This window comes from Desmodus rotundus, chromosome 9 (assembly GCF_022682495.2).
Source record: "Desmodus rotundus isolate HL8 chromosome 9, HLdesRot8A.1, whole genome shotgun sequence".
Taxonomy (NCBI): domain Eukaryota; kingdom Metazoa; phylum Chordata; class Mammalia; order Chiroptera; family Phyllostomidae; genus Desmodus; species Desmodus rotundus.
This window is the reverse complement of record NC_071395.1, coordinates 26,881,330-26,895,235: the sequence shown is the minus strand read 5'-3', so window position 1 is coordinate 26,895,235 and position 13,906 is coordinate 26,881,330. Positions and strand designations below refer to the sequence as shown.

Sequence of the window (13,906 nt, the reverse complement as noted above, 5' to 3'; positions counted from 1 at the left end):
CTGTCAACTCAGAACCTTGGACATTCGATCTTTCATGTTCACTGAATATATGTAATTCCGGGTCATAAGTTGGCACATTGAGAGTTGGGTTCATATAAGCCTGTTGCTGAGAACTGATCATGGTTCAATGTGCCATTCGATTCAGAGTCTGAGTTGTCTCAGCTAAAGGCCACGTTCTAGTGGCAATTTCATGGAGGTAAGTATTAACTTTTGACATCTCTTGGCAGACATTCTGTTAATGACCTCCTATGAAGCTGTTCACTTTTGTTCAGATTTCTATACTTTGTGAACATATTCTATTATTCACAATTTAGCATTTAATTTCACATTATCCTGTTTCTTTCCAGCATTGGCATCTCTGGCTGGTTCAGATGTTCCCTGAAGGCCAGGATTGTGTTAATACTTCTGCTCTGTTGCTCAGGCCTCATTACCTTTGATGGGTATTCAATAAATACATATTAACTAGCTAATTATAGGAGCATAAATTCACATCATCTAACCAGAGCATAGTAAACCAGAGCACAATTAAACTTGAACTTTCCACTAATTGTAAAAGATCTGATGACCACAAAATCCTATCATTAGCAAACAGTTTGGGGATGGGATTATGTACTGTAAACCAGTAACTACTTCATTATCAAAATCATCAAATAGAAAGGAAATTGTTCAAGTGATCATGACTTTATCACTTAATGATTTACACTCTTCTACAAGATATTGTTTTTATTTAGTTTTAGGATGAACAGGAAAGACAGATAATGATGTTTTTCTTGCCTAGCAAATAATCTAACAGCTAATAGAGATAGTGAGAATTGGATTCTTATATAACATTATATCTTAGAGAGCAAAGGTGTGAATACCATCTCTACCATTTACCACTCTGTATATTTGAACGATTTTCATATTCTCTTTTAGCCTTTATTCTCCTGTAAAATAGAGATAGTATCTACTGTGAAGGATTGCTGGAAGGTTAGAGTTCATGAGGGTAACTAACTGGCTCAGGGTTTGGCAAATAGGAGGTCCTCAACAAATGGCACCTCTCTGCTTGGGTTCTGTACCCAGGCCCTCAGCAACTTGGGGGCATCAGAAAAGCAATACTGCCCTGGCCAGGTAGCTCAGTTGGTGGGAACATTGTCCCAATATACCAAGATTGCGGGTTCAATCCCAGCTCAGAGTACAAACAAGAATCAACCAATGAATGTATAAATGAGAGTAGGAACAAATCAATGCCTCTCTCTCTAACCCTACCCCCATCTCTCTCTAAAAATCAATCAATTAAAAAAAATAAACAAAGAAAACTAATGCAGTCTGCAAATAGCCTGCAACATTCAGAGGTCATTTTCTTTCCCCCTCTTCCTTCCTTCCTCCCTCCTTCCTTCTGTTCTCTCTTTCTTTCTCTATTTTTTCCTTCCCTTTCTTTTCATGCTACTTGGAAAACTGAATAGATTTTGAAACTTCCTTTTTATCTTCTAAGAAATTCTTTATATTAAAAGTATTGAGCTATATAAAGAACTAACTGTATTTTGCAAAGCTCAAAAGAGAAAAACCACAATTTGCAGCGTGGTGCCCTACTATTAACAGTCAGTGTTTTGGAAGTTCTTAATCCAGGTATACAGTGGGTAAACTGATCAGAGAGATTTTTCCCCCTCAAAATATGCTAGGATGACATATGGTGCAGGCCTCATTTCCACTAAGATTAACCCCAATGCCTCAGCAAAAACAGTGGCTACCACAATCCCATGAAATAATTTCAGAAGCAATAAATTATGACTGGTTCCATTTACACAAATATTTTGATACCATGAACTAGCTCGCTTGTTCAAACCGAGGGACTGAGATGGAGAGCTGCAGATAGAAAGGTCAAGAAGCAGATGATGTTTCTGAAGTTAGTGCGTGTGGTTTCTGGGGAGAAAGGAGCAGGGGGTTAAATCAGCTGCCGTGTGGGGAGAAGGTCTGTGTCGCTCAGCACATGGGGAGGAGAGTGTACTTGAGATTTGGAAATTCATTCAGACATTTTCCAAGTGCTTGAAACAGCTCTGAGAAATAACTTTTTTGTGGAAAAAGTGTCTTTGGGAAATAAAGTTTCAAAATGTATTGCCAGCAGCACATGGACTCAAAAAGTTGACTCGACCCCATTACATTTAGGAATTCTTCATGGTTTTGAGTCACGCAGTGAACAGTTTGAAAATGACAAAAAAAGAAAAAACAAAAAACAGCTGAGCAGCTGATGGATTTCCAAGCAGTGACATTTTTGCCATATTAAACTTAATTTAAAGGAAGAAGGTACTTAAAGCTCAAAAATGGAAAGGAATGTGGCCAAGTGAGACACAGGTAATATGTGACATTACTCACTCAGAGGAGGTGTGGGGTGCTGGGAGAATGACAAGACTGTGGTATAGTAGTAGCATTTCCAGAAAATTGCTTTTATTGAACTGATTACAATTTGGAGCCTATCAAAATTTTAAAAGGGTATCATTTAAAACTAATGTCAAATTAAAAAGGGATTTTAATCCAAAGGATCATTTTTATATCAACAGTTTAGGAAATGTGAAGTGATTTTTTTTCTAAGAAATAGTAAAGTTATAGTATCTGAAACCTTAGTATTTTTTCAAAGAACTTTTATAAAAATATTCTCTGTTTGGATGAAGGCAAAACAAATGTTAGCCAAGGGTGTCCAAACTTTTGGCATCCTGGGGCCACACTGGAAGAAGAGTTTCTTGGGCCACACATTAAAAATATTGCAACATGTAACCACAAAAAAATCTCATAATGTTTTAAGTAAGTTTACGATTTTGTGTGGGGCTGCACGCCGCCTACGGGCCGCAGGAAGGACACAAACTGTTCGGTGTTAAGAGACTTAAATCTTCACCTAGAACCAAATGCCCCCATTATTTTATATTTTACGCATATAATGGTAAAGCAAGCTAAGTAATTACACCAAGGCCATACAGCTAGTAGTAAATGACAGAAGTAAATCTGAAACTTGTTAGGCATTCCAAGCCAGTATTCTTAGTAAATTAAACTCTTTCACATAATTAAGTTGCCAATTCGTCTTAACAAAAATCTGATCAGTATGGTACCTGGAGCATAGCACAATTGAAAATTTTCATTTCCCAAATTAGCCCTGGTTCCCCTCACTATCTGAAAGTAGAGGGTTGCCATGAAACCTAATGGAAGTTGAAATTGCATAAAGCAAAGAAACAATTACCATTAATTTATATGGAAAAATGTTCAAGCGTTCCTAGGCCCCAAATTCAGTATTACACAATGTCTTTATTTTGTTCACCACGATGGAAACTCTTAATTCGCCTAACACCCTTAGGAGTTTTCTTAGGCTTTTTCGATACCTTGGGACACATCTTGCTAATGGATGCACAAAAATAAATTGAGATAAAGCACAGACGCCCACAGACACAGTTGAAAGCTACAGCGGCTTAAGGCTGAGATGCTGAGTGTAGTTTCCAGGGAAGGAGCTTGGAGGTTTGCCACAGCTGCTTGGTTTGCGTGCTGCCTCTATAACACTTGGTGAAAAACAGATGGTAAACACTATTTTTGCTTTTTGCCTTTTTCATGAAAGCAGAAATCCTCTTCAGATTTCTTTCAGTTAGCAAAAACAGGTACTAATGAAGGTCTTTCATAAAAGCAAGTGGGGCAACACAGACTTTTGAAACACTGGGGGATACCTGTAGTTACCCATCTGTAGTTACTCGTTGCCCACCTCTGAGTGAATATCTGTGAACACACAGAGGTCTTGCCAATGGCTCTTGAGCCATGAAATGCCTTATGTAAGCATCCATCATAACCAACATTCAGTTTCAACTAATCTGTAGGCAAGTCATAGCTACTATAAACCCTTGCCTTAAAGCACTGCCATAAATTAAGATATAGTTCTCTTGATTGGACTTAATGAAATGTCAAGTCTGAAGTGAAGTCATTTTCATACCATTTTTCTTTAAATACTTTAATCCAGTAAAAGAACTTTCTCCTTGATTTCTACGAGAAATCCTTTATTCTCTGTCTGTTTGTTTGTTTTCTTTATGCTTTACTGAATGACAATAATTGTGTCTAGTTTCACAGAATCAGCCAGCTGGGACTCAGTTATGCTACTTTACCCACAGTAAGCATGGAATAGGAGATATGTTTCATGCCATATGCATGTTCATATGTATAAACAGCATTGCCAAGGAAGCAGGCAAGATGGCCCTTAATGGCCGTTCTGTACCTTCACATGTGAACCAGATGTAATCAAATATTTTAAGCTTAACTTGGAAGAGTTTTGTTAACTATATTAATTTAACCTTTGTTCATTACATAGCAAAACAATAATCCTTTTGTAAAATTTAGATTTTTTTTTAGTAATTCTGGCAAAATGCTTAGAGGGGCAATCAAATAATAACTAAAAACAATTTCACCATCACTTAGAAATAAATCCTAAGTCAGCATCTTCCTGCATTATAAATGCCAGAGGAGGTAACCTATTTAAAATAAAGACTGACTTCTTTACAAGAAGGCTGGTCCATAAAAAGAGCTAGGATCTGAACAGAGCCTAGCTCTCCAAGATTCAATGCCAAGTGAATTGCAGAGAGTATATTATTTGAAAGCTCATATAGCAAAATACTACTAACATAACATTGGAGATATAACTGCATAAAACACGGAAGCTGATAAAAGAAAGACTGATGCAGAATTATTACAGTAAATGTAAAATTTGTGCATTTATGTCTTTTATTATTAATTAGTGCTTTGTTACTCTTGCCTGTTTTTTTCCTTTTTGGTAAAGTGGTATAAATAGATAACTAGCTAGCTAGTAGTATGGGTATTTCTTTGACCCTAGAATTTGTTTCAACAATTATGCCAATTGGAAAACCTACGGAAAAGACTTCATCACTACCCCAGTGGGGCAAGGCAAAAACAGACAGTAAAGGCATGACTGAAGAATGGCATCCCAGTATTCCCCAGATCCCCAAAAAGTACAAACTGTGAAACTCTTTTTCAATCAAAGTGGGAAAGTTATCTCTGGGCAATAACCAAACAGGGAAGGTGGGAAAAGAAAGGCAAACAAGAGAGGGCAAGATTGGGGGTGGGAGAGGGGAGAATAAGATGCAAGAAAAAAGGTCAAGTCTTCATGAGAAGACAAACACTGGGTGAACCAGACATGAGTTTTGGGAGTTCCAGGATACATTCTTTCTCTACTTGAAATGTGTATTTTGAACATTTCAAAACATAAAACCAAAACATCTCATTAGCCAAGGGCAGAGTCGCTTGATCTCAGATTTGGTCAGATCCCCACCCTTTATTTTAAGCCCTCTTGGGAAGATTTTCTTTTCTTTTCTTTCTTCTTTTTTTTTTTTACATTACAAAAGTGATTGCTACAGAAGGCAAAGGATAACAAAACTGTACATTATGCCATTGAGCTGACTCTACTCAAGAGTTGCTGAAAAGGGCACTGGTAGAATCTTCACTCTAAAGAGAATTTTATTCTGTGTCCAGAAGTGCAGGTAGAAAAAAACCAGTAAGTGTGAATTTGAAAGCTGCACTTGAACTCCTTTTGGTCCTTATCACCAATAGTGGAGATTGTTATTTTTTCTACCATCAGCACCTCTTCCTCTTTCTGGTAGAAAAAAATAATTTTGCTTTTAGGGACAATTTCTCCACCAATCACAATTCATCACTGGGCTTCACCATGGGCATGTGACCCACATCTTAACAAGAACAATAATACAGATCATACCTCCCACCCGTGTGGTAGCTGGCCCAGGGATGGATACTTAGTTCAAAACAGGACAATTAAAACTCTTTCAAGAACTTTCACGGGAAAAGTTCCTTTCTCCTTCAAAGATTGCAAGTGCTAAAATCTTGGCATTTCTGTGTCTTTCTCTGCCATTTTATGAAGAGAGAAGGATTGAGGATGAAGTCAACCACATATAAGTACATCTATACAGGTAGAGAAAAAGCAACAGAAATTTGATGGCATCATTCAAAACCTGGATAGAGACTACTTCTGAAAATTTTAGTAACATAATCCAAACATTTTCTTTTTAAGCTTGTTACAGTCACTGGCTAATTTTGAAATAAAGGGTCTTAAAGTTACACTTCCTTGTAGAAATCCCACTGTCTTTCAATTTATGCCACTACCTATGAGGAAAATATCTTGTTAAGGCACAGCTGGAGCAGCAGAGTAATAGTCCTAGACTTGGTGCAATATTGGGCTGGATCATCTGCTCTTCTGAAAGCTCATGTAAACCCTGGCTAACCTTCAGAGAAAAGAGGAAGGTCATCTGTTCTCTACAACATAATGGCCATTTAACATTCTAAGTTATTCCTTGGGTTAACTAATAGAAATATTTCTAATGTCAGAAATGTTGAACAACTGGTCATTTTGGTTTTTGCATAATTTGTCCCTTGGAGCAAAAGAGAATATCACTTTGAAATTAAAAAAAATACTGGAATATCTATAGGTTTTTTCACACAACCCCCCATCCACCCACATCACACACACAGACACACAGAGTATTAACAACGACATGGTAATGATAAAAGGGCAATATGTTTTCTTGTTATTGGATCAATCACAAAATAATTAGTTAGGGAAAGTATGTCTAAAAAATGTTTACCTGTAAAATTTTGTGTTTTAGAAATAATAAAATTCCCCCAAATATTCCAACTGCCTTCAAACTCTCCTCCAACCTATCCTGCATGCTTCTCTCAGTAGTTTCTTCCTAAAAAATACGACCCAGTACGTGAACCTGTTCTGCAGAAGCAAAACCCTTAGCCAATTTTTTCTTGAAAGAGTTAGCTTCTCACAGCATAAGAAAGGAAGTCCAAATCAATCAGCTTAGTATTCAAATTTGATCCAGTCCGCCGGTATAGCTGTACCCCTTATCACACCTCCGAGGCACTTCATGCTCCAGGGAAAGTCATCGTTTGAAAATTATTCCCTGCTTACCCCACTGTAGTCTAACTGTCTGGAGAGCTTATTCCTCTTTACTCCACCTATTACTTTATTTTAACTAGCTTATACTGAGAATCCATTAGATGGTAGTTAGCTACTAAACTCTTCCCTGTTCTTTGAGGCCTAACACACATTGGAGTCCCATACTTCCTGAATTATAACCAATCTTTCTGTGCTTTAATACTTACATCACTTCTAGCTATAACAGAGCACTGTAGCAGACACTGCTGTTAACCTTCACTGCTACAATGCACCCTCCCCTTCTTCCTGAAAACGGAAGTGATTTATTTACGTAACCAACCTGCATGTGCTTCCATACAGATGGAGCCTTAAAATGTTTGGGGGATAAATATTGAATCCCAAGGCCAATGTGGTTCCCCCTCTCCTTGCCAGTGGTTGAGGTAAGCATACCACAGAAAGTGACCATGTCACTATCCATCACACCAGGTGCACCTTCTTACCTGGTCTTACAGCAAGGCTCCACGGTCTACCTTAAGAAGGTACTGATGCTTTTTGCTTAACCTATCTTTTTCTCGCCATCCTGAACAGGACCAAAATTCTGAATTAAAGTCCAGCACCCACTTGCTTATTCTCAGGCCCAGTTCTGCAGACTCAGGCTGAGAACTAATATGTAAGGAAAGGGTTTCATGTGACCGCTTTGGTTCCCTCATGGCCAAAATCTAATCGCAGACGCCAATCAGCCACTGGTGGTACCTTTTCTTTCACTCAGTTCTTGGAAAATAAATTTTTATGATGCACTTGTGGGTCTCCAAGGTCATTATCAGCTGAGGAAACGATATTGTCTTCCTTTATTTCAGTTGTTTGGTCAAACAACTAAGGACCATCTGAAATAGTTTTCATAAAACAGTTGTTTCCTTGTATCATCCACAGCCTATACCGGCATTGTAAACCTGATGCAAGAAACTTATACTATCCTTGAAAGCTCTTTCTAGAAGGGGTGTCCAACCTTTGGCATCTCTGGGGGACACTGGAAGAAAAAGAGTTGTCTTGGGCTGTACACTAAACACGCAAACACTAATGAAAACTGATGAGCAAAAAAAAAAAAAAAGATTTTAAGTAAATTTACGATTTTGTGTTGGGCCACATTCACAGCCATCCTGGGCCACATGCAGCCCACAAAACACGGGTTGGACACCCCTGCCAAGACAATGAATATTTGCATTTCTGAGGTCTGCTTGGCAGAATAATTTTATCCACCCAAATTCTCCAAAATAAATTAATAGCAATTATTTACAGACTGCTACTGACAAGATATATGGTTAGGGTATGAACTAGAAAATGGTCAACAAAGCTGTCTAAATATAACCAGCTCCAGCAATTAACTGAGCTCCATATTCATCATACCCTGGGGTGGGGGGGGGATTTTATTTTATTTGCCTGTTTACTGGTCTGTCTGCCTCTCTACCCAGACTGATCTGCACGAAGGCCTGAGCCCTTTCCTACTCCCTGCTGTCAGCCCCTTACCTACCACAGTGCTCATGCTCTAGAAGAGTTGTTCAATGGAAGAGTAAAAAATGAACAGATACCAAGGCCCCATTACTTCTGTTATAAACAGCAGGAAGAGAAGAAAATGTCAAAACAATTTTCTAATTAAAAAAACTAATAATTTTTGACCACTTTAAATTCTACATAGCAAAATATCTCTTCATTTCATTTAGCATATTTAGCATTTCTAGAAATTATTAATTTTCTTTTCTAATTAGACTGGTTATACTATACACAGTTGTTTTTGTGAAGAAGGGGCATTATTTTATTTTATTTTTATGTTTTTAAAGATTTTATCTATATATTTTTAGACACAGGGCAAGGGAAGGAGAAAGAGAGGGAGCAAAATGTCAATGTGAGGTAGCCTCTTGTGCACCCACCACGGGGGACCTGGCCCTGGACCTAGGCATGTGCCCTTACTGGGGATCAAAGCACTGACATACAATGTACACATTATATACATACACACATAACTATGTACATACATACACGTATAACACTACTCATCACATAACACAGCCCACTAGGTGTGCAGGTAACATGTAGCTCTCTTAGCATTGACCTGTGGAAATTGGAACTAGAGAAAGAGGCACAAGAAAGTGTTAATACCCAGGCTACTGCTATTGTTGTAATATGGTCCTTTGTCTCTGACCCAGGAGTCTCCTGTCTTCTATCAGCAACCATGAAATTGGTAGGCTAACTTGCTACTTTGCAAGTAGGACAAAATTTTAAACCTTTCACAAATTTTGATACCATTATGAAATCCTATATATGAAAAGAAACAAGAGGTGCAGGACACTCGTACAGCAATGTGAAAAACTACCCAATATGGGTGGTAGGGAAATGGGTTTTAGCGTTGGTTTAGGTATAAAATATGAATGATATCTAGGACAGCTGCTTTACTTCCCTGTGTCTCTACAGATAGCTAGGACAGCTTCTGTTCTCAAAGATTAGAGAGGTAAGAAAATATGAAATGCGTAGTTGCAGAATGAAGAAATGTGAAAAAATCTAACCATGTAAATGTTAAAGATACAAATTGTGATGACAGCAAGTACAAAGTTTATTTCATCTGTATTGAAATATTTATCTGTAATCTACCATGAAATGAAAATTCTCTTTTAACTTGTATATCAAAGAAAAAATAAAGAACCCCACAAAGAAGCTCAAGTAAAATATTTTTCTGATATACAAATGCCACTGAAGTGAAAAATCTTCAATAAGACCACCCAACCCTGACAAGTGTATTCACACAGGATTTAAAGAGTAATATTTGTATGACATACAGTAGGTGGTCTTTTGCGTGGATGAAATACTCCAGCTGACTCTGGTTCATGAATGCTTCTAGGAGAATAATGATAAATTTCTACCAGTCAAAACACGATGTTAGCCTAAGTTTCTAATCCACTTTCAGAATTGCATTTTTGTGTGTGTAATGAAATATTTGAACCTCTTAGTCCTATGTGTGTGTGTATCCATATGTGGACTTATGAATACTGGATACTATGGGTAACATATACTCATAGCTGCTGATTTTTCTTTCAATAGCTTATTTATTTTATTGATTTGGCTATCAGGGAGCTCAAATGTAAAATTTTTAGCACTAATGGTAACATGTATAAGAAGTAAAACTTGGCTTTTTATTCTCTATTCCTTATTTTTTTTAAGATTTTATTTATTTATTTTTAGAGAAAAGGAAAAGGGAGAGAGGGAGAGAAACCTCTATGTGTGCTTGCCTCTTGCACACCCAGCTGGGGGTCTGGTCCACAACCCAGGCATGTGCCCTGACATGGAATCAAACTGGCAACCCCTTGGTTCTCAGGCCAGCATTCAATCCACTAAGCCACACCACCCAGGGCTCTATTCCTTATTTTAAATAGCTTTATTCTCTCTATATATATTTTACCATAAATTACCTTACATTATTTTAAGAGTACATAGAAACTAATGACTGCATATGATATGTATGTGTCTTGTAATTTTAAATGAAACATAGCTTAAGTAAGGTTGTAAATTTCTTGGATCACCAGAAAAAACATAGCAGAACAAAAGATGCCATTTAAAATTACATCATCAAAGTGAAGCACCTTGAAAGACTGTAACAGTTGTTACAATCTGTTGGAATTTCAAGGATGATAACTTACTTGCATATGTCATCTTCTGGTTCTTCAAGCCCAAATCTTTCATCAAATGTAAGTTGTATCCATACATTTTCCTCTGCTGCTACTAATCTCCACACCAAGACCATATTTCTTGGATAAGTATGAGGAAACTTTGGGCTGTGAATACTTCCGTTAGTAGACACAGTGATAACTCTCTCATGCTGAGGATCTTGTACTCCTAAAACAAAAACATGGGCATAAACTTATATTTAGAACAGACATTTCAAAAAGTATAGGTTTCAAAATGCTTTTTAATCATCCACTTTTTACCCCCAAAAAGTGTTGGATATGCATTACACAATATAAATTAAGTACCATTCTTTTCAGAATTTACCCAGAAAAAAAAGATTATTCAACACTATTGAATAAAAAACCTGTGTTTATATTTATTCTTCAAAGAAGTTAGTCTCTTAAAATCTAATTACTAAACTTCAAACATCCAATTCATTTGGATTACTAAAATCACAATAAAGTTTACACTGTAATCTCCAAGACCTTATCAAATGTGAGGCACATCAGAACAAAAGGAAACTTGATAAAACTCTAGTTTTAAAAATACAAATTATGATTGACATCTCTAATCGTGATTAGGTTAGATAACTTTCAGTTCATTGGAACCTAGATTATCTCTCTGAGCCTAATGTAATACAGTTAACCCCTAAGGGAAGCTGGGCGCCTCCTAAAGTCAGAGAAATTCAAAGTGAGAGAGATTCAAAAGGAGGGAGATTCTCTGTTGCTGGCTTTGAGGGTGGAGGAGGCCACCTGCCAGGGGATGTGGGAAGCCTGCATGAGCCAAGGGCAGTCTAATGCTGACCGCTAGCAAGGAAATGGGACTTCACTCCTACAGCCTCAAGGGAACCTGAAGGAACTTGGAGGCAGACTCTTCTCGACAGCCTCTAGAAAGAATCGAATCTGGCTGACATCTTGATTTCAGCCGTGTAAATCTCTGAGCAAGAACCTAGTCACACAGTGCCCAGATTTCTGACCTATGGAGCTAAGAATAAATAAAGTGCAATTTAAACTGTTAATTTACGGTAACTTCTTGCATAACCACTAGAAAACAAATACATCTTCCTTTGGGCACAAAGCTGTTTGGATGGCAAGTCATTTCTTTTTGCCTGCGTTCTCCAGCAGTCATTACAATAATAGCAGCAACTTCTCATTCAGTATTTGTTTTAGTGAAAATACATCACTGCACCCTAATGAAGTGTAATTTAAGAATATTACTCCAAGAAACTTCTTGAATTTAAAAGACAATATCAAGGGTCATGTATTAGAAGGGTCATGTTATTGAGGTTAAAGAATAACTTTTTAATGGTTAAAATACCTGACATAATTTTAACAAGTTTATTTATGGTTCTTAAAGCAGTTTTTTAATTCTCTTAAACAGCTATTTCAGCAATCAGTTTGGTAATTATTATTTTATGTTTTGTAACATAATTAGGAAGACAAGGTAGAGACAAATATAATGCCTTTTGAATATATCCAGTGCACATTATAGGGAATGCCATCATATTAGTAAAATATGCTTTAAGTGCCTAAATGTGTTCCTAAACTTGTCCTCAGCAGTCACTAGACCCCACAGAAATATGTTCCCTCTTACTGGATGATATCGATACTGCTGTCAGCTACATTAACATGTGAAATGATAAATAACTCTTTATGCACATAAGTTAGCACCAGTATATTTCCTAAGAAGAGAGAAAATCTATCAAGTTAGATGTTTTTTTCCTATAATGACATGTTGTTAAGAAAATAATAATAATTTACTATTAAATAAAATTAATAAATTGTGTGTTTTCAAAGATTTCTTTTAAAAACAAGGTATTTCCTCACTACATTTTCTTCCAATAATGTATATACTTCAGAAGTTGTTTATAGCAGTAGCTTATCTCAAGGGTCCTTCTTATTTTACAACTAATATTTTTAATGAATTAATGTTTCCAATCAGATTTACTAAAATTTAATATATGCCTCATTCTGTCTCAAAACAAATGCTTTATAATCCCGAATCACTCTTTATGGATACAGCAATGTATACTTTTCATATACAATCTAGAAAATTAAAGTTATTAAAAGATCTGAATTCTATTTTTATATCTTCAGTCAAAAACCTCATATAATGTAGATACTTAAATCTTTATATCATTTTTACTTTATAATTCACAATTCCATTAAATTAAAACTAAATATAATTTACAGATTGAAAATCTAGGCCTTATTTGTGGTAAAAGAATTGTAAATTTTCCTCTGGTTACTGTCAGTTTGTCCTTTAATTCAATGTTTCTAATTATATTTTTCTTGCTTGTTTGATTTGTTGATTAGGTTCCACTTATATGAGTAACCAGAGGGGAGGAGAGACAGGGATAATGGGGGAAAATAGGGGAAGGTCCATCAAGGAACATGTGTAAAGGACACATGGACAAAGCCAAAGTGGGCAGGTTCGACGGTAGGAGGGGGGGATGGATGGTGTGGAGGGCCGAGGTGAGGTGAAAATGGAGACAGCTGTACTTGAACAACAATAAACAAGAAGTTACAGGGGAAAATAAAACCTATGCCTAATTTCAAAAAAAATTATAAATATCCTAAGTTAAACTGTTGCTCCCAAAAATTCATCTCAAACGCAGTGAGGTTTGCCACCAAACACATATGATTTATATGACTGTCAAAGTTTTGTGGAATCTCAAACTACCCCATAATCAAAAAGAAAAAATAAAGCAACAAACATTAAGTTCTACCAAATTAAGACTCTGCATTTGTAGGTCTGTTCCTTATAAAAATAATCTTTCCAAATATACAACTTACTGGTATTTTACGGATGAGCTTAAGTTTGTAACTGTTTTAATGAATGTCTACTTTTCCTATATCCAATAAACAGTACACACAAAGAAAGTACCAATGAAATAAAACTGTTTGTAGCCAAGTCACTAAAATATTTACAACATGTTCTTTTCAATGTATCCTAAGCAAGCATAAATTATTCATCATAGATGAGTTTAGCATGAAAATGAAAATGTGTACAAACACTAAATTTTTTAAATTATAAATATACACTATTTCATATTATCCTGCACAATCCCCCTTGAGGTAGAAGTATCAAAAACTAAAATTGAACAAAGATAGAAAAGAAAAGGAAAGAAGGGATGTTAATGATGCAAATACTATAACATTATTGATTATGTATATACATATACAATTCAACTTACAGAATCATTGTATATTCATATGTATTCAATAAGTTAAGGATTAAAATCAAAATAATTTCCTAATGTTTGCCATGCTGTTAGCC

At 36.3% G+C, this 13,906-nt stretch overlaps 1 protein-coding gene across 2 annotated transcripts in view; it reads right to left on the bottom strand.

The window, feature by feature from the left end:
• PDGFC (platelet derived growth factor C) overlaps positions 1 to 13,906 on the bottom strand; it is a 164,045-nt gene that overhangs the window by 64,773 nt on the left and 85,366 nt on the right. For both annotated transcript variants that reach the window (XM_024569253.4, XM_071219165.1), the window contains one exon: positions 10,600 to 10,795. In XM_024569253.4, the coding sequence (XP_024425021.1) occupies positions 10,600 to 10,795 (196 nt within the window). The remainder of the gene's footprint in view (positions 1 to 10,599; positions 10,796 to 13,906) is intronic.